General features: G+C 35.9%; 1 protein-coding gene across 8 annotated transcripts in view; it reads left to right on the top strand.

Moving 5' to 3' along the window:
* The window catches only part of LOC112043045 (transcriptional coactivator YAP1), a 61,366-nt gene extending 46,815 nt beyond the window's left edge, over positions 1 to 14,551 (top strand). Inside the window, exons 3-6 of one of the 8 annotated variants that reach the window (XM_052891225.1) lie at positions 3,032 to 3,172; positions 3,732 to 3,886; positions 11,247 to 11,540; positions 13,323 to 14,551. In XM_052891225.1, coding sequence (XP_052747185.1) covers positions 3,032 to 3,172; positions 3,732 to 3,886; positions 11,247 to 11,540; positions 13,323 to 13,418 — 686 coding nt within the window. In that variant the 3' untranslated portion in view covers positions 13,419 to 14,551. Of the gene's footprint in view, positions 1 to 3,028; positions 3,173 to 3,731; positions 3,887 to 11,246; positions 11,541 to 13,322 lie in introns of all 8 variants that reach the window. The other 7 variants (XM_052891233.1, XM_052891236.1, XM_052891220.1 and 4 more) reach the window with 7 other exon arrangements.
* The last annotated feature ends 4,257 nt before the right edge of the window (positions 14,552 to 18,808 follow it).

The raw sequence follows: 18,808 nt of genomic DNA, 5'->3' as shown, positions 1-18,808 counted from the left end.
TCCATCGGCTGTTAATGATGATGATGATGACTGATAATAGACTTTATGTCGGGGACCAGGCCCTCCCTAGAAAATTATCCTAGATACGCCAATGGTCCATCATCTGATAATGCTAATGATATCCCTCAGACCGGAACACAGAAATGTGACTATCGAAATTAGCTATAAATAAATGCGTTAATTACATCTCTTCTCGTAAAGCGCGAAGTTTGCGTCCGTTTGTGTGATATTTAAGAACAGGTGATTGTTCTATGAATAAGAAGCGTCATGTGTCTATACTATATAGCATAATAATTGTTATTATATAACAACATATGAATGGCCGTTTGATTTGTTACGTGTCACCCACCTACCTGCCGCGGGATGCGCGTGAGCGGCTGAGTGTGAGGTGTGAAACGTGAGGCGTGAGGCGTGAGACGAGAGACGTGAGGCGCTGTGTTGGCGTTGCATCCGTTGGCCGCTGATTCATTTTATTCCTCGTACGTACAATACGCGACTCACTCGCAGTGTTTATAAGTGCACAAAACACCGCGAGGAAATGATTCTACCAACATTCGTGTGCGCGGGATACAATTGCGTTAGCAGGTAGCTATCGGAGAAAATTTAGCTAAGACTTAGTTACTTAGTACTTACCTCATCATCATCCATCGTTATGATTATGGTGATAATGTTTAACTTTGTAAGCAAACAAATGCATTGAAGGTAATGACAGGACTGACGATTCAATTTCCTCAGAGCAAAAAGACGCGATAGTCTGGTGGATATGACCTCTGTCTTCGAATCGGAGGGCGTAGATTCGAAACCGGTACGGGGAGTGCACATCTAATTTTTCAGTTGCGTGCATTTTAAGAAATCCCACTCAAACGGTGAACTCATACATACCTGAGATTTTTTTTAATTTTTTACGTGTGTGAAATCTGCCAATCTGCATTTGGCCAGCGTGGTGGACCAAGGCCTAAGCCCTCTCATTCTGAGAGTAGACTCATGCTCAACAGTGATGATTATGAAGTTAATTAAACCATCGGGGTGGTACATCAACGATTTTTCAATTCTAGGATGCAACGAGTACCTACTGAGAATTTTAATGAGGGAAAATAATCTCATTTTAATAACTCTTCCCAGAACTTCCAACTTCATGATCATAGCACACGTTAGGGACTCGTTAACCAGTACTCAGTGCAAATCTTTTTCGGAACAAGACCTTTTAAGGACCTATTTAGATTCTTTAAAGTATCAAGAGTCTTTAAAGTAACTAGAGTACTAATATTTCCGATAATTAATCATATTCTACGACTAGGACTAAAATATTTGTGTTTTTCCACGAATTGTATTTTTGCTTATTGAGAGTTACGATAATTTTCAAATAGAATCAAATAACCGGAAGTGATTTATATTTTTATTCTAAGAATACGATTATTATTACGTTTAATTTACCTACTCATGCAATTGCTTGTGCCAATATTTGCGAGAACAAAATAACATTTTACTGCTAAAAACTATACGTATTTTCAAACAATTTTATAAATAGAAACTGTTTCTGCTGAGCTTCCAGTATACGCAGAGCTAAATCTTATTAGATTTGTAATTAGTACTAACTTATATACCTATTAAAAAAGTAGCTATCTAATAAAAACGCGTAAAAATAATAAAAAAACACCTCTTTTGAAAGAAAATCGTAAAAAAGGCTCATCACGCTTTTGCAAGATGCCACGACGAAAAGAAAAAAATTAATTTCGTATAAGACTATTATTATTTATTTTGAAAGACATATTACTAAAGCATCTCAGAGTGAGGCTTATAGGTATACTCATAGTGCTACCTTATAGGTAATATGGGTAATCTGGTAATCTACAATTTACGCCTCATACATACATTAAGGCTAGGTTAGTTACCTCTAAATTGTTCCGAGTGCTGTACGCCTAACATGGCATGTAGTTTCCTATAATCCCCAGAGAATATTTCGTTTCATATTAGCGGATTATGGGGTTTAAACATTAAGTACGTTCTTTTCAGACAACGTGTGTGCAGAATTTCAGGTAGAATGGTTGAGAAGTTAAAGCGTAACAAACAAACCAACTCACTTTTGCATTTATAGTATAAATAAGGATAAAGTTCAGTGCACAGCGTGTAATTTTTATTAAAAATTGCATTCGATTGAAAGGATATTCCAATGTAATCCCACTTCTGATACTGTAGGCATAGTTTAGAATTTAAACTATCGTTAGTGTTATTCATATTAATTTATTATGAAATGCGGCTAAAACTCACTAGTTCCAAACTAAAAACTGATCACAGTTTGGATCGTGCCGCGTTGCAAGAACCAACTCATGACTAAGAACCCCGTATGGGTTTGAAACTAGTCTGGCATACTCCAACGTTATCACGTGAGTTTTAGCCGTGTTTCACAATCAATTAATACTGTAGGCATAGCATAAAAACAAAACATTGAAACTTGTTATTGTTGAAAAAAATACTACGAGTAATATTGGGACCAAGTCAAAAGTCAAAAAAGCCAAAAATCATTTATTTCAATTAGCTTAGTTTACAAGCACTTTTGAAAGGTAAAGATTATGTCCTAATTTAATAGTGGTAATAATAGTCGAAAACTTAAAACTAAAGTTACGAGGGTTCCAAACGCGCCTTGGTCCGAGAAGAGCCCACAACAAACTCAGCCAAGGTTTTTTTTGTTTACCACCATTTTACAAACTTATTTAAAACTAAGCACACAGTCGTATATTACAGTTTAACGCCAAGCTTTTTTATCATTAATATAATCATTAACACCATAATAAGCCTTTCCCAAAAGCTTGCGTTTAATATCCAAGTTACTGGGATTGTAATGGAATAAGTCCAATTCACTCACGCGTCTACCTAAACACAGAACAAGACACATGTACGTACCACGACATTGTTTTTTCCGCTGGCTTGCAACTAGTCGCTGTTGAGAGAATTATACGAGTACATCGTTTGCCAATAGAACTATCATTTAAATTAGTGTCAATATACAAACGCGTTTAATTAATTTCAGCAGCGAAGAGTACAAGCACTAACACGGCGACCGACCCCCTCGGCCCGCTGCCAGAGGGCTGGGAGCAAGCCACCACACCGGAAGGAGAGATTTATTTTATCAACCATGCCGCCAGAACGACGTCTTGGTTCGATCCTAGAATACGTAAGTTACATTCTACCATTATTCTAGGCAGTCAGGTACAGTGCCAATTCGGTTGAACATAAATCGAAAACAAAACTGAATCTAATACTCATTTAAACATAGTTCTTCATTTAAAGGGGACTTCAATTTAGAGATTTGTATGCAGCCTTAGTCCTTGAATTACGTTCATAACTCTAAACCATATTCATATTTCCCATAACTTCAAGGTGTTGACGAGTCCACTTATAGGAGCCGAACTGCATAATTAATATTTTTTTAAATAAAAAGTTTTCATACAAAGTAATTCAAATACTTCTTTCTGGCTATTCATGTAACACACGCCTTTATCTATCCTTGCATTTTAAAATACTTAAACTTGCCTACGTCATAATAAGGATGCGTAAAAGGGACACATTTTAAGATCCATTTACAAAATAAATATAATTTACAAATTTTTACAACACATGTTCCTTGCTTAATTAATTTTCGGTAAAGAATATAACCCTAGAGTTAAGGGAAATACTCCCCAGCACCATGTATATGGTCATTCGCTTACAGTTTTTCTTTTCTTGGGTTTCAGCACAACACTTGCAGCGAACACCGACGTCAGGTGGCGCGGCCGGCGGCGGTTGGGCGAACGCTTCCATACAGGCTTGCCAACAAAAGTTACGCCTTCAGTCACTACAGCTTGAGAGAGAGCGGCTTAAGCAACGCCAGCAGGAGATACGGCTCCAGGTGAGGAAACTTTCAGCAATTAAAGAAAAAAATAAAAAAAAAATGTGTAATAGTTTTTTTTTTCGTGTTGAGTTTCGTTTTTGGGCGAGCGCAGAAGCATCGCCTGATGAGACCCGAAGGCTGAAATAAAGATAGAGGACGCTCTCTAAGGCCGTCTCCTATGAGACTCGGACCTCGGCTTAGAGGGATATTCGGGAGGGTGTAACCGTGACCTGAGTGAATCAGTCTATAATAGTTGTAGATCGAGATTATACCGCCAAGCGGCTTGTTTAGGTGTGAGGCATGGTTGTCGGTGTAATTAAAGGCACAAGAAAGCCTTATTTTCCTGTCATTACACCTTCGTTTTCGATTGGTAAACACTTCGTAGGATGTTCCTTACATGCTTTGCGAAGTGTTAATTAAATTAATACTGATTATAATAGAGGTGTTGCTAAAGAGTTTGTTTCTTTGTTTGATTGAACGCGCTAATCTCGGTCCTATTTGAAAAATTCTTTCAGTGTTAGATAGCCCATTTATTGAGGAAGGCTATAGGCTATTGTAAGGTTCAGGCCAGTGTGGAAGTAAAACGTCGTAGTGCACAATAACAAATTTACTATTTATTCACTTATCTTAACTTAGTAACACTTTTTAGTAATCACTGCAAAATCTCAAGACTGAATGCCCGACTCGACCGCAGTCGTCGTACCCCCCTACCGACCCACAGTTGGTCGGCCGTGATTGGTCGACGTCTGCGATTGTTCGTGCTCACTGATTGGTCGACATCAATTGACCATCTTTTTATTAAATAAGAATCAAAAATAACACTTTTAGAATTGAAAGTACATATAACAGTTATTTAGTAGACATAATTCTACGGAAACCTAACAGCTCGGCCATCCTACCCTAAGCGAGTCCCTTCGCTTGTTTTTAAAACATTAATTTCAATATAATCACTAAACTTATTTGTAAGTTACACTTAAGTTAAAAAATAAAGTGTAGATATAACATTTTTTTTTTTTATTTCATTCATAGGTGATTTTTAACAATAAAGGAATGAAACTTAGTGAATAAAATTAATGCATCCGTAGAATAAAGTTTTGAAATTACATTTATCATCTTATAAGTCCTAATTAATGAATAATATAGCTACTAAAAAATATTAATTAAGTGAATAAATACATTTCTTAATCAATCTTTTATAAGTATCAAAAATGAATAAGCAAATAAAATTAACGAGAAAAATAAATACTTATAATTACACTTGTTAAGTTTAACATAATGTATAATGGTTTATAATATTAAGTAATTTCTGTTCGAAGACACAACCAGACATTTACATTAATCTTCTTTTTCAGTATTAGATTCAGATTCAGATTCATAATTTCTACTGTAATTCATCCATGGCTGGATTTTATCAACAGACACCACGGATTCGTATTTCCGGCCATGTTTTTGTGTCAAAGGTGTGTCTTCAATCAGAAATCTGTCGTTATTTCTACCACGCGATAGGGACCTTGATATTTTGATACAAGTTTTTGTGAGGTACTTGCCTTGCCACTCGAACTAAATCACCTTCTTCATATTGTGTTGCCGCCTTTCTATGTTTATAGTAGTTAACTGCGTCTCTTACCTGTTGCTCTTATTTTCTCTCCTGTCTCTTTCCTAATCACATCTAATTCTTCTACCGGAATCCTATTGATTGTATCGCTAATTATATTACGTAACTTACCTTCTGTCTTGCTGGTTACATTAAAGCCAGATAATAATTCAGAGGGGTTCTTTTGTATAGTTTTGTTTTTAGTTGTACCTGTATATCTTCAACATCATCATCCCAGAACTTCTCGTATTCGCCATGACTGCATGTAGCTAGCGCGTCTAAAATTGTCCTGTTAAACCTTTCGACTTGACCGTTTGCTCTAGGAGTCGCAACAGCATTTTTAATATGATTAATGCCGTATGATTTAACGAAGTCTTGGAATGTTTTGCTGGTAAAGCCCGTTCCCCTATCTGTAATTAAACGTGACTGAACTCCAAATTAACTTACATATTGCTTCATCACCCGTATTGAAGTGATAGATTTAGTATTTTTGACTGCATTAATGCTAACGTATTTTGTGAAGCCATCGATAATTACTAGCAAGTAGCAGTTCCCTTTCTTACTTCTGATGAAGGGTCCCAAATGATCTGCATGCACAGTATGAAAAGGTTTGGTTACTTTTTATATATACATCCCTTCGTGTTTACCACCAGGAGCTTTATGATGGGCGTACTCTAAACAGGAGGCGACATATTTTTTTACGAACCTGCGCATTTTTGGGAACCAAAAATGTTCTTTAATGCGGTGCAAAGTTTTCTTGAACCCCCAATGACCTAGGTCATCATGATTCATCTTCAAAACCTGCCATCTCACGCCTCGAGGTTACCATTTTATCTCTTCTCCTACTATACGACTCTATATAAACTCCGTCGTTTGAGTTTATAATTTTTGTATACATCCGTGGCTTTTTCAATAAATGGATCATCAGCAGACGGCACCGTTGATATCCAATCATAGTTCGATTTTTCGATTGCTAAGACATCTAGAACATGCTCTTCACTCACTGTGTTATTTATCGGGTTTCTGCTAAGGGCGTCTGCGTGCATCATGCGAGTTCCGGGACGATATTCTATAGTGCAGTCGTACTCCTGTAGCTGGATCCACCAGCGAGATATCCGGGGTATCAAGTCCCTTTTGGTTAACGTTGTTCTAAGCGCGTTACAGTCCGTGTAAATTTTAAAAGGTATTCCTATAAGATATACCCTGAACCTGTTTAACGAGGCGATAACCGCTAACGTCTCCAACTCATAAGAGTGTAGCTTACGTTCGTCGCTTGTCGTCTTTCGGCTAAAGTACGACACAGGTTGCAATACACTATTGGAGTTCCGTTGAAGCAATATACTTGCTAGACCTACCTTACATGCATCTGTGTGTAGTTCTACATCTGCCTTGGGGTCACACAGCGCAAGAATACAGGTCGAACTGTTAGCAACTCTTTGACTTTTTCGAATGCTTGTTGAGCATCATTGTTCCACGACCATGCTACATTTTTCTTGCTTTAGTAGCTGTAATACTTCTTCCAGTCTCTGTAAACCTTCCTCGAAGTTCTTTGATGGGATCAATAATATATCGTCCATGTAAACGATGGCATACTTAATTTTAGCTTCCAATAGTATTTTATTTATGGTCCTCTTTTAAATATACTACACAATCTAGCATAGGACAACCAGTGGAAATTTGCACTGCGCGCATATTTGGGACGATCCTTTGAAATTTAATTTCCTCTGGGGTTTTAATTATCAAGATGTCTGGTCTTTCAGTGAAGGAATGGCCGTAGATCCGTTGACAGTGATGTCCATGACGTATTTATTAATTCCAACATCTTCAGTCATTACTTCTGAGATCTGCTTGTGATTAAGATCGTTACCCGAAGTAGCCGTAGTCTTAGTCTCAATTGTAGAGTAGAGTAAGGTGACCGAATCGATTGCACGCCGTGCACCTGGAGGGAGGTTTTTCGCACTTAAAGCTGCGGTGACCTACCTCGTCGCAATTATGGCATTTACCCGATGATGAAGCTTTATCACAGTTAAAACAGTCGTTACAGTTAAAACACCGAATTAACTGATTAAAATAATTACCTGATTTAGAAGAATCTGCTTTATTTGTGTTGACTGCGTATCTACCTTGCCGCATATTGTCAAGATCCCTGCATATACCTAAATTAACAGTTTTAAAATATTTAAGCACCTGTTCTGGTTCCCGACATTGAGCTGCTTGTGCGCCTACTTTTATAGCTCGATCCTCTACACCATGTAACAGACATGTTGCCTGTTTTCCGGATATTTTGCACCTATTTGACCTTTGCGTAGTAATAATGTTCTAATGACTCACCATATTTTACCCTTTTAGACAACATTTCGGTTAAGAGTTCGGCATAATCCTCTTTACATGGGAAATATTCTATTAATTTCTTTTTCCATTTCAGCCACGTATGTAGTATCGAAGTTAAACCCTGATACCATGTTCTGGCTACGCCGGTTAATTTAGGCAATGAGTAGTGTATGATTTCCCTTTCTTCCCAACCATATATTTCGGCACACTCCTCCACTTTATTGATCCAAGTTAAAATAGATTGGTCGTTAGACCAAGGGTCGAACTCCGGTACCACATTCGTATTAAACGTTATTTTAGGTTTATCCGAACTCTTAACTTTTTCTAAAATAGCTAAAAATTTATCCATCATATATTCATCTTTACGTCTTAACGTTTTCGACCTTTTTGGAGGCGGCGACTTGCCGACTGAACTCGAAGAATCGCTTGTTTCATTGTTTTCAGTTTCAGCGTGACATCGCTTTGACCGTGATTTTCTGTTCCTTCTACTAGATTCTTTCCTTGACTCTCCTGTACAACCATCCGTATCAGACATATTTCCTCCTCCATTTACATGTTCCGGTTCTTTTCTAAACTGTAACCTCAACCCCCCACCTGGGATTGAGTTCCTTAGATGAGACCCCCCACCTGGGGCCTCACCCCTCCTTAGGTGAGACTCCCCACCTGGAGCCTCACAACCTCCTTAGATGAGACCCCCCACCTGGGGCCTCACCCCTCCTTAGATGAGACTCCCCACCTGGAGCCTCACCCCTCCTTAGATGAGACCTCCCACCTGAGGTCTCACCCCTCCTTAGATGAGACTCCCCACCTGGAGCCTCACCCCTCCTTAGATGAGACCCCCACCTGGAGCCTCACCCCTCTTTAGATGAGACCCCCCACCTGGGGCCTCACCCCTTGCATATATGACCCATCACCTAGGGTATCCTTCCTTGACATCATCCCTCCACCTAGGGATTCTGTCCTTTGCCTTAACTCCCCACCTGGAGTTTTTTTTTTTTTTTTAGACCCTTTACCTTGGGTATACTCGGTATCATTTTCCATTATCTGAAACTTTCAAGAACCCAGCTTAGAATTTTATATATATAAAAATATAAAAATAAAAAAAATTCGTACTATTTTAAAAGTTCTGATACCTATTTTCGATTATCTATAAGTTTGAATAAATACGGTTAGTAATAATTTTTTTTTTATTTTAACACGTGGTAATCTTCCTTAGATGTTAAAAATGTAAACAAAAAAAATATCCAATAAATAAAAAATAAAAAAAAAGTGTATATAAGAAAAACTAAAGTATCCAGAAGAATTAAAATATATAAATATAAATAATAAAAAAAAGAATCTCACATTAACACCAAATCGAGTTGAATTTATTTTTGTGATTCATTCAATGATAATTTTATACTATAGACCCTACAAAATCACCGCAAAAGGTGATCCGAATAATAGGCTACAACACTGAGTGAACACATGCACAATCTTGTCTTTATTTCTATTATATACGTATGTATATCTATAGTTTTTACACTTTCTGAACAGACAACTCGACATTGTACGTATTTAGACGATATTTAAGTATAATTGGTTTAAATAATCGTTCATTGTTGACCACATCTTACATTGAATTGACTATAAATTTCCTCTTTTGAAAACCTCATTTTTCATGCGTTAGTGAATTGTATTGGATTTATTACCTTCGAGTTACACTTAGTTTATTCTTTTGCTTAGGTAGACAATGCTTTTATTTTTAAGTTTGAGTTTTAAGTTAGAATGCAAGTACTTACGTTTTTCCGAGCGCGTGGACGTAGCAAGAAAATGTAAATTTTCTTGATTATCCCACTTCTGATCTGTAAGGTTCAGGCCAGTGTGGAAGTAAAACGTCGTAGTGCACAATAACAAATTTACTATTTATTCACTTATCTTAACTTAGTAACACTTTTTAGTAATCACTGCAAAATCTCAAGACTGAATGCCCGACTCGACCGCAGTCGTCGTACCCCCCTACCGACCCACAGTTGGTCGGCCGTGATTGGTCGACGTCTGCGATTGTTCGTGCTCACTGATTGGTCGACATCAATTGACCATCTTTTTATTAAATAAGAATCAAAAATAACACTTTTAGAATTGAAAGTACATATAACAGTTATTTAGTAGACATAATTCTACGGAAACCTAACACTATATATTATCCCCATATTCCTACGGGAACGGGAATCACGCAGGTGAAACCGCGCGACGTTAGCTAGTTATTCTATACTTTTCCGTAGTGAACATACCTGTTTAAAAAAGATCGCTCTACTTACACTTTCAAGTATTATTAAATTGGTTAAAATACCTAAGCCAACTTTGTTTATTGAATTATCTAAACGCCAACCAGTAACAGTAGACAGCCGTTTTGTCCTTGTTTGTCTAAGTTGGAAATTAAATTTCTTACTAAAAAATTATTCTAACTATAATTTCGAGTAAATCTTGATCGAATAAGTAGCAATAGATGGAAAGCATCGATGAAGATCAATTATAAATCCATAACGAAAAGTCGTTATCGCCCCTTCAATTCAAGCATTATGAATATCGGAAAACGATCAAACGGATTTCACCATAACACTTAATTCTTAATCAAGACCAATAGTTAATCTTCCGTATCCGAAGTGCAAAAACGCTTATTTACGAGACCGCAAGTGTACACACCCCTTGAGTACATTATTAATGATGTATAATTAAGCAATTTTTTCGTAATCAAATTATTATTGGATGCTGCTTATAATACCGTGACAATAAAGACGTGCGTACACAGTACGTAATGTCCGCATCGTAGATTACTATTTCAAAGCCCTACTTTAAGGTTTTTTTAGAAGAATAAGTTGATCTTTTGAAATTAGCATAAAAGATATTGAACAGTTATATTTCTTTAAAATAATAATTAAATTATCTTTATTATGAGAGCACCATTGCTTAATGAAACATTGGCCTAATTAAATTGCTAGTTAATGGATTTACGCCTTTAATAATACGCCGAAGAATATCAAATTGTGCAATCCCGAAAAAAATCAATCGCAATTTGTCGTTTCTATATTGGAGTCCATAAATAAGAACCTAATAATTTAAGATTATAGCAATCTTAAAATTAAAATAGTAAAAATAGTAAACAAAATTTATTAAGTATTTCGTTGAATATGTTTGGTGAAAATTTGATCATATTTATTAATTTTACTTTTTATATGTATCCTTCGACCTGCCGCGTCTTCTGCGAAGGTAATAGAATATGTCGAAGATTGCGGAGCGCTGCGGCCCAAAGCGGCAATGTGTTCTCAGCGCTCAACAATTAAACGACTCTGAAATTCGCCCGCCACCTACTTACCTATAGTGTGAACGTGGTCGTTCACCGTAAAATAAAAGCAATACGTCGAAAACGTAATCATAATTAAATGAGCTCAAGATGCATGAAAATTTCTCCAGCAATCATTAATGGCGCGGCAGTCTTCGTCCATCGTGTCGTCGCTGGCGAGCAGCGCGGCCACGGAGTTACCGCTGGACCCCTTCCTGTCCGGACTGACGGACCACCAGCGGCAGGAGTCCGCCGACAGCGGCCTGGGCATGGCCGTCACGCAGTCCTACTCCATGCCGCACACCCCCGAGGACTTCCTCGCCGGCATGGACGACCGGATGGACTGCACCAGCGAAGCAGGTGCTAACCTCGACACCGCGGACATCACGCTCGGAGACACCGACGATTTGGTACCCTCATTGCAAGTAAATAATGTACTATATAGTGTGTATGTTCATCGCAACCTCATTTACTGACACACCCGAGAGTCACTACAGTTCGTTTCATGTAGGATGGTGCGGGTTCGTTCACTCTTTAAAGTTTGCCGCGGTTCACGATAATAGTACGTACGATGAACGTCATACAGGCGATTGTCACCGTACCCATGCTATTTGAAAAACACTTTAGATTAATATATTTAGGGGGTGTAAAACTCCGTGCCTTAGAAAGCATGGTAAACCTTTTTTTCCCCGCTCCGCAGCTGACCAGTAAAGGCCAAGTATGATAATTAAATATCTTCATAAGATCTTATATTATATATTATAAATTATAACTGTCTTAGTAATAATTACCTTGTTATAAAAAAATATCCAATTTAGATATTATCATAAATTAGCAAATAGACACTAATGTTCCACCTATACTGTTTATTGGGGTTTTTATTTATTAATCATTTTGAAGTTTGACCATTTTTTACTGATGCCAATACAAGTATATTTGATCCGTATGACTCAATGCGTCCTCATTGATCAATGATTCACGAATCTTTTTCCTTGTTAAGAATATTGTCGAATCTTTAACGGAACTTAACAAAAGAACTATATGGACAAGTTTAACTTTGTAAAAAAATTAAACTATACCTAACATTAACAGTATTTCGAAAAGCAGGTAAACCAAAGAAAAAATATAAAAATGTTGTCAAAGTTAAAGTCAGCAATTTCTACCTTATTTATATTAAAGAAGTTATAGTATAGAAATTTGTATTTAAAAATTAGAACAGTAAATGAGGATGTGATATGTGTTTTGAGATAATACAAAATATATGGTATAATAATATATATATGGTATAATCTTAAAATACAAAGATAGGGTTAATGTGCCATTTCGTATTGTTTTACAATATCATCTTCTCTTGTCTCAGACTAATTACCTTTGGACTTGTATTGCACTCAAATTCACCATCAAAATTTGTCTGTCGTTTTTTGAGAGCGTATTTTTTTTAAGGATAATATAAGAAATTGTGTTTTCGCCAGAAAAGCATCATGGCACCCTTCAAAAACGTAGTCAGTTAGTAGTTCAGTTAATTACAACGACGCTAAGTGTCTGATGACTAAGCACATGCTTTCTTGTATTCATCCTGAAGAAAATACATTAAATTGCACCCTTTTACGTATAGCATCTATGGTGGCAAACATTTTTTTCCCTATATTATAATAATTGACTAGCAGACAGCATGCAGTTCCTATTCCTGTAGAAATACAGGAATTAAATATCCACAGTTCACACTCACAAATTACATAGCTTTCAGTTAGTAAAACCTAGTTTGGATGGTTAAGTTGGTTTTCCAAATTAGTTCAGAAGATCCAGAGACCTCAGAAACTTTACCTCTGTAATTACACAATTTAATTAGCTTCACTTGTAACTAAGTATGATGTAAGAAAATCTTGGAATCTCAATTTGACCCACTTCCCGTTCTTTGAAAAGGATGAAATTTTGCACACGCTCTGAGTTCTGATGACAATACATGACTAGCTAAGAAACATAACAAATCCAATATGGCGACCTCCCCAAGATGGCGGACTGGCTGTTTAAAATCTCCACCCCTATGATATGGATATCAAATGAAAGGGTTTGCTGTCAAGACTTAAATCCAGTATTTGTATTTTTTAGTGTGTGCTAAAAGCGCGTTTTTTAGTTTTTTAACTATTTAAAGTTATATTAGTATAGATTAATAACTGCCTATTGTGATTTCTTTATTTCTATTTCAGTTGGGCGAATTCACAAATGACATACTATTAGATGACGTGCAGTCTCTAATCAACTCGACGCCGAACAAACCAGACAATGTGCTAACTTGGCTGTAGACATAGAAGTCATGAGGACTTTCTCAACGCGTTCCAGAGGAATGCCCACAAACTTTATGAGTTAAGGTTTAACATAAATATAGAGTACTTACCGTGATTACGTCGACTATTGGGCTGAGAGCTCATTTTAGGAATGCTGAAAGTTTGTCAGGCTGTGCTCCTACCATAGGTACATATGGTAGACAATTATAAAGATTGGACTGTGATGGCTTTGGGATATTGCAGGTTTTAATAGTTCGGCCTTAGCCATGTGGCACGTCGATTATCTTTCCACAAACGCTAACACTTCGAAAACTAACAAAATGTATCGGAAGGACAGATCTGATCGATAACTTGATCATGTGACCTGATTCCCATACATTTTTTTAATTTTCGAAGCGTGCGTTTGTAGAAAGAAAATCGATGTGCAATTAAAAAACACATTGTTTTAATATTATTCTCAGCATAAAAAAACCCTTCAATAAACACTGTTAAAGTTTTTTTGAGATAACTTTAAAGGGCTCTATTGAAAAGTTGCCACATAGCTAACAGTCTGGCGATTGGAGACATGATTCCTCGTGATATTCTGTAGTAAATATTAAAAGATTATGTTTAACACTTGGGAAATTGAGGAACTGGAGCCTTGAAACCTGCTACCTGCCAAAACCACTACAAACCCCATAATTGGCTACCTTACTTATCAATGATAGCAGCTTTCTGTCGTCAGCCTTCCTAAAATGAGGTGGGTCTTGCTCTCGCAGGTTCTCGGTCTAAATACAGTGTCAACAACCAAACGGTAATGGTGTACATTTCACTAAGTAAATGACAGTATAGTGTAATGTGTAAATGAATGGACGGTCAATTCAAGTATGACGGCATGAGTTCAATTGTGATTTGTTTTTCTGTTGCTTAATCCATCAGCACCTGCATTCGTTAACTCGGTCGCTTTCAGATTGAAAGCCACTGAATTGTATGCCACTTTTTTGTATCACTCAATAAAAACGCAGTGAAAAACGTACTAAAATCAAACAGGATTGGTTGATTGTATCCTTCGAAAGACAGATTTAGCGAATAATCCTGTTTAGACAATACTTATTGGTGCTGATTCAGTTGAACACTAACCTTCAATATTATTTTTGCCAGGTCTATTCTATCATAAAGTCTACCTTCATTCATGACATGACTAGTCTCTGCCTTTCAATTTAGTGTAATTAAAGATACAAGGAAGAGATAGAGAGTTATACTGAATTAGCACCAACCTTCCGGATCTATGAGATTAAAATATGCAATGTCGATTCCTTGCTGCTTATTGTTCAGAATTAGTTTTCGAATCTCGGCATTTATCTGAATGAGATACTTGCGAATACAAAATTCTGCATGATAAGTAGGTATATGGTATTATTTGAAGACTATAAATAACGAAATAAATAATGAAGAGCTTTATAGATATTGATAAATTGGTATAGAAGAACAAATTGTGCAACTTGGGTTTTACATTTGTTTACATAATAATCGATTGTATTATGACATGCCTTTAACTCATCATCATAGTAATTGGTAAAAGTTTTTATTTTTTTTTTCATTGTCGAAAGCGTGTTATTTTTTAAATACAAAAATAATACCATGCGAAATCACTAAAATAACTTGTTTATGGTGAGAAAGCTATATCTATTTCGTTATTTGTAGTACCAAAATTAATAAGAAGTCGGTTAAAAATAACCACTTGTTTGTTTTGCGTAACGTTTGTTAGGTAATTCATTATGTATGTATATGTAAATTATTTTAACCTGGCAAGTATTCGCATATTATGCTTGTATAGTACCGCAAGGCGTGACGTCACAAAACAAAGTGACATTATTTAAAAAAGTGCTGAATGTGTAGTTACACAAACTCTATGTTTAATGCAAAGTAACATCTTGTGCTTAATTATAGACACGCAATATATGCCAGTTAAATATAACACATATACCTTTTACATTAATTATACGACATACAAGCATTCTAAATATCGGATGTCCAATCAATATCGGTTACTTGTTTTCAACGTTTAAGCCTGGATAACAAATACAGTTGTATGTGTTAGCGGCGTTATAACTGATAGTTATTTACGGCAGTTTTCAATAACCTACCCAAAATTACGGATAGATAGCTATCCCCAATAATAAGTCAAACTATCTGCCAGTAGGTTATTGAATAGCAGATAAGAATTAAGAACAGAAAGATTGATTTTCTTAACTTTAGTAAGCGAAATGGCGGATAGATAGGTTATTGAAAACGGCCGTTAGTAGTGAAGGTTCGATTGTCCCGCAAAAGGGCACCTGCGGTTTTGCAAACTTTCTTTCTTTGCCGAAAGAAATAATATTGCAATACTATTTATAATAAAAAAAACTATTTGTGAGACAGGTTTCCAATACTCTAGGTTAGACTATCAGGAATCCTTATCCCCACAGTAGTACGATGTGGCAGAGGACGATATAAAATGTTATCGATGTAATTTAGATTGTGATACCATCTTGACGTAACAGTGCCTTATTGTGCCTTTTATACAATTTATTTATTGTGTTTTATTAATTAAGGTAACGTTATATTTCTACAATTTTTACGATCGGACTATTTCTGTATGTATTATTAATATTAATGAAATAAATCTACTTATTATACTTTTATATAGTACCTAATGTCAAATGTGTTTTGTCTACTTACACCGTCCTTGTGTATTTTTTTCGAGATTATGAATTAGAATAGTGATAGTTAATCGCAAACTAGTTAGTTATTTTTGGCAACTATTAAGTTTACTTATATATACTTTATGTTTGGTTCGATATGAACGTTTGCATGGATGCCGCTAGTTAGTAACATTAGGAAATAATCAGTAGGTACTCATATAGTTGCTGCGAGGGTGCATGTATTTCTTATACAGAATATACATAGCTGGGCACCGTTAATCAAACGGTTAACTTCGTTAATCTGCTACAAAAAAAGTTAGCTTCGTTAAACGTTAAAGCGTTACATTTCTTAATCTAGGCTTTAGCTGTGGTTAGTTACCACCCTACCGACAAAGACGTACCGCCAAGCGATTTAGCATTCCGGTACTATGTCGTGTAGAAACCGAAAGGGGTGTGGATTTTCATCCTCCTTTCAACAAGTTAGCCCGCTTCCATCATAGATTGTATCATCACTTAAAATCAGGATTGTAATCAAGGGCTAACTTGTAAAGAATAAAAAAAACGCAAGTTAACGTTAATAGTTAATCCGTTGATATGATTAACGAGTTAATGCCCAGCTATTAGAATATATATGCTTTGTAAGTGCGTTTATATTTGTTGTGAGAGTGCAATACTTTGCCGTTGCCATTGTCTCCACTAAACACTCGGACAGCCCGTTCGGCATATACATATATTCCTACTGAGGAAATATTGAAGGAATACATAGTATCTAAACGAGCTTTACTTACAGCTTAACTATTAAATTATCTTAAAAGAGATATATTTTCACAAAATTTTTAACTACTTATTCAAAAACAAGTCTTAGCCCACCTAGTCTCTAGAATTTTTACGAATTCAGTCAGATTGTTTGAAAATAATGAAATTAGGCCTTAAATTTTAATTTAAAATACTACATTGAAAACTTTGCCATATTAGTGAAAGTACTTTAATCTTGTAAGGCTAATGTAATTTTTCATTTTATATAAATAAATAGCAATTAATATCAACTGTACTATTTTAATTACTCGTTAAGTGTAAGGTGCTGGGTTTATACATTATTTTGTATTCTGTTGATACCTACGTCGTACTTTATTTTGTATTTGTTGTGTATTAATTCTTGTACCTTTTAAGTAATGATGCTTTTTATATTGTTCGGTTCATTATTCTTTATTCGCTTTATCCATTTCCTTTAGATGTTATAGTACTGTAGGGTCGATTATATTTTTTTTAATGTGACTGCGTCTTTTTGTGTTTATTTTTAAGTGATAAACAAAAACTTGCACTGCATTATGTATTCAACTGGGAGAACATAGTAGGTAGATGTTATCAATCTTGAATTATAATGAAGTTTTTACATACACAAATACATTGAAGTAAATCGAGCATTGTAAAATACAACTTAAAGTCGAAGAGAATTAATGGTGCTAATACACTGGTGTGATAAAATTAAAACACATTTACAAACACAGTGGCGTAACTAGCCTTGGAGGCCCTATATTAAAATTAGTTGGGGGCCCATTAGATAAGCGGCAAATCCCGATTTTTTTTTGTTTTTTCTCCGGGAAACACCAGAGTGAGATGGTGGATTAAATTTTACCAGTTTTTGCTTTCACACTTAAGGGGCCCTGTAGCCCGGGGGCCCCATATCATTGATACGGCTGATACGGTGGTAGCTACGATCCTGTACAAACACTAAAACGAGTGTTATTCTATTTCTAGGAGTAAGTCAAGCTAAACGATATCTAAATAAATTTTCTGTGCACTTAATACACACCAACGAGCAATTGAGAATATGAGATATATTCTGAAAAGAGCTTTAATTTATTAAAATACTAACTTCGATAACCAAAGATCGATTGACATTACTAAATTGTACAACGTTTATTCCTTGAAAATGCTCATTAAAATATATTAATAAGTCAATAATATTATTAACCTCGGTTGTAAAGTGAACTTTTTCGCTACAACTGAAAATACCAAAGGTTTTTAAAGAGATGCGGTTATTGCATCGCTTGTTGGTTAGTTTAGTTCTGCGAAGATCTCTATACATCAGATAATATACATTCTCGGATACAATACTCCAGAAGAAGGATTTATTTCTTCATTCAAATCACACCATTTTCATTGGCTACAGTAGAGACTCGATTTACAGTGCTAATTATTGTCCTAAGATATTCGGATAATATCTGATCTGAAGTTCTAAAAAGTAAGATTCCTTTGTACATTTCTTTAAAATTGATTTATAAGCCATTTTCGACTTGATGGAACATTAATAAGTACAAATCTCCATTTCATTTGAATAGATGCGTAATATATTGTGAAATGAAAGATAAGGATATGAGCGAATAGTTGGTACCTACATGTAGTCATATCAATCCGTGTTAGGCCTGAATCACATAAATCATCTTACTATTTGCTATTTTGGAAAAAAATAATAAAAACATACTGTATAATGTGATTAAAGTGCGATTTCTGACCTTTAACGATGCCTACTATGTTTTCAGCAGTGTAACATAATGAGAAACATTCCATGTTTGCTAACCGATTGCGCGTCGCCGCGTCTCTAGGACAGGTCTCCGGGACTTTAAGGGTCTGTTCACACATATCAGGGTTATGTATTCCTGGGATCAAAGCTTTGTAACTTGTGTTGTGTTCAATCCAATACCTTGATAGAAATTACTATAACCAGGTATAGACACTGTATAG

The sequence above is a fragment of the Bicyclus anynana genome, chromosome 1 (assembly GCF_947172395.1).
Source record: "Bicyclus anynana chromosome 1, ilBicAnyn1.1, whole genome shotgun sequence".
Lineage (NCBI taxonomy): Eukaryota > Metazoa > Arthropoda > Insecta > Lepidoptera > Nymphalidae > Bicyclus > Bicyclus anynana.
This window is presented reverse-complemented; position numbering and strand designations above follow the sequence as displayed.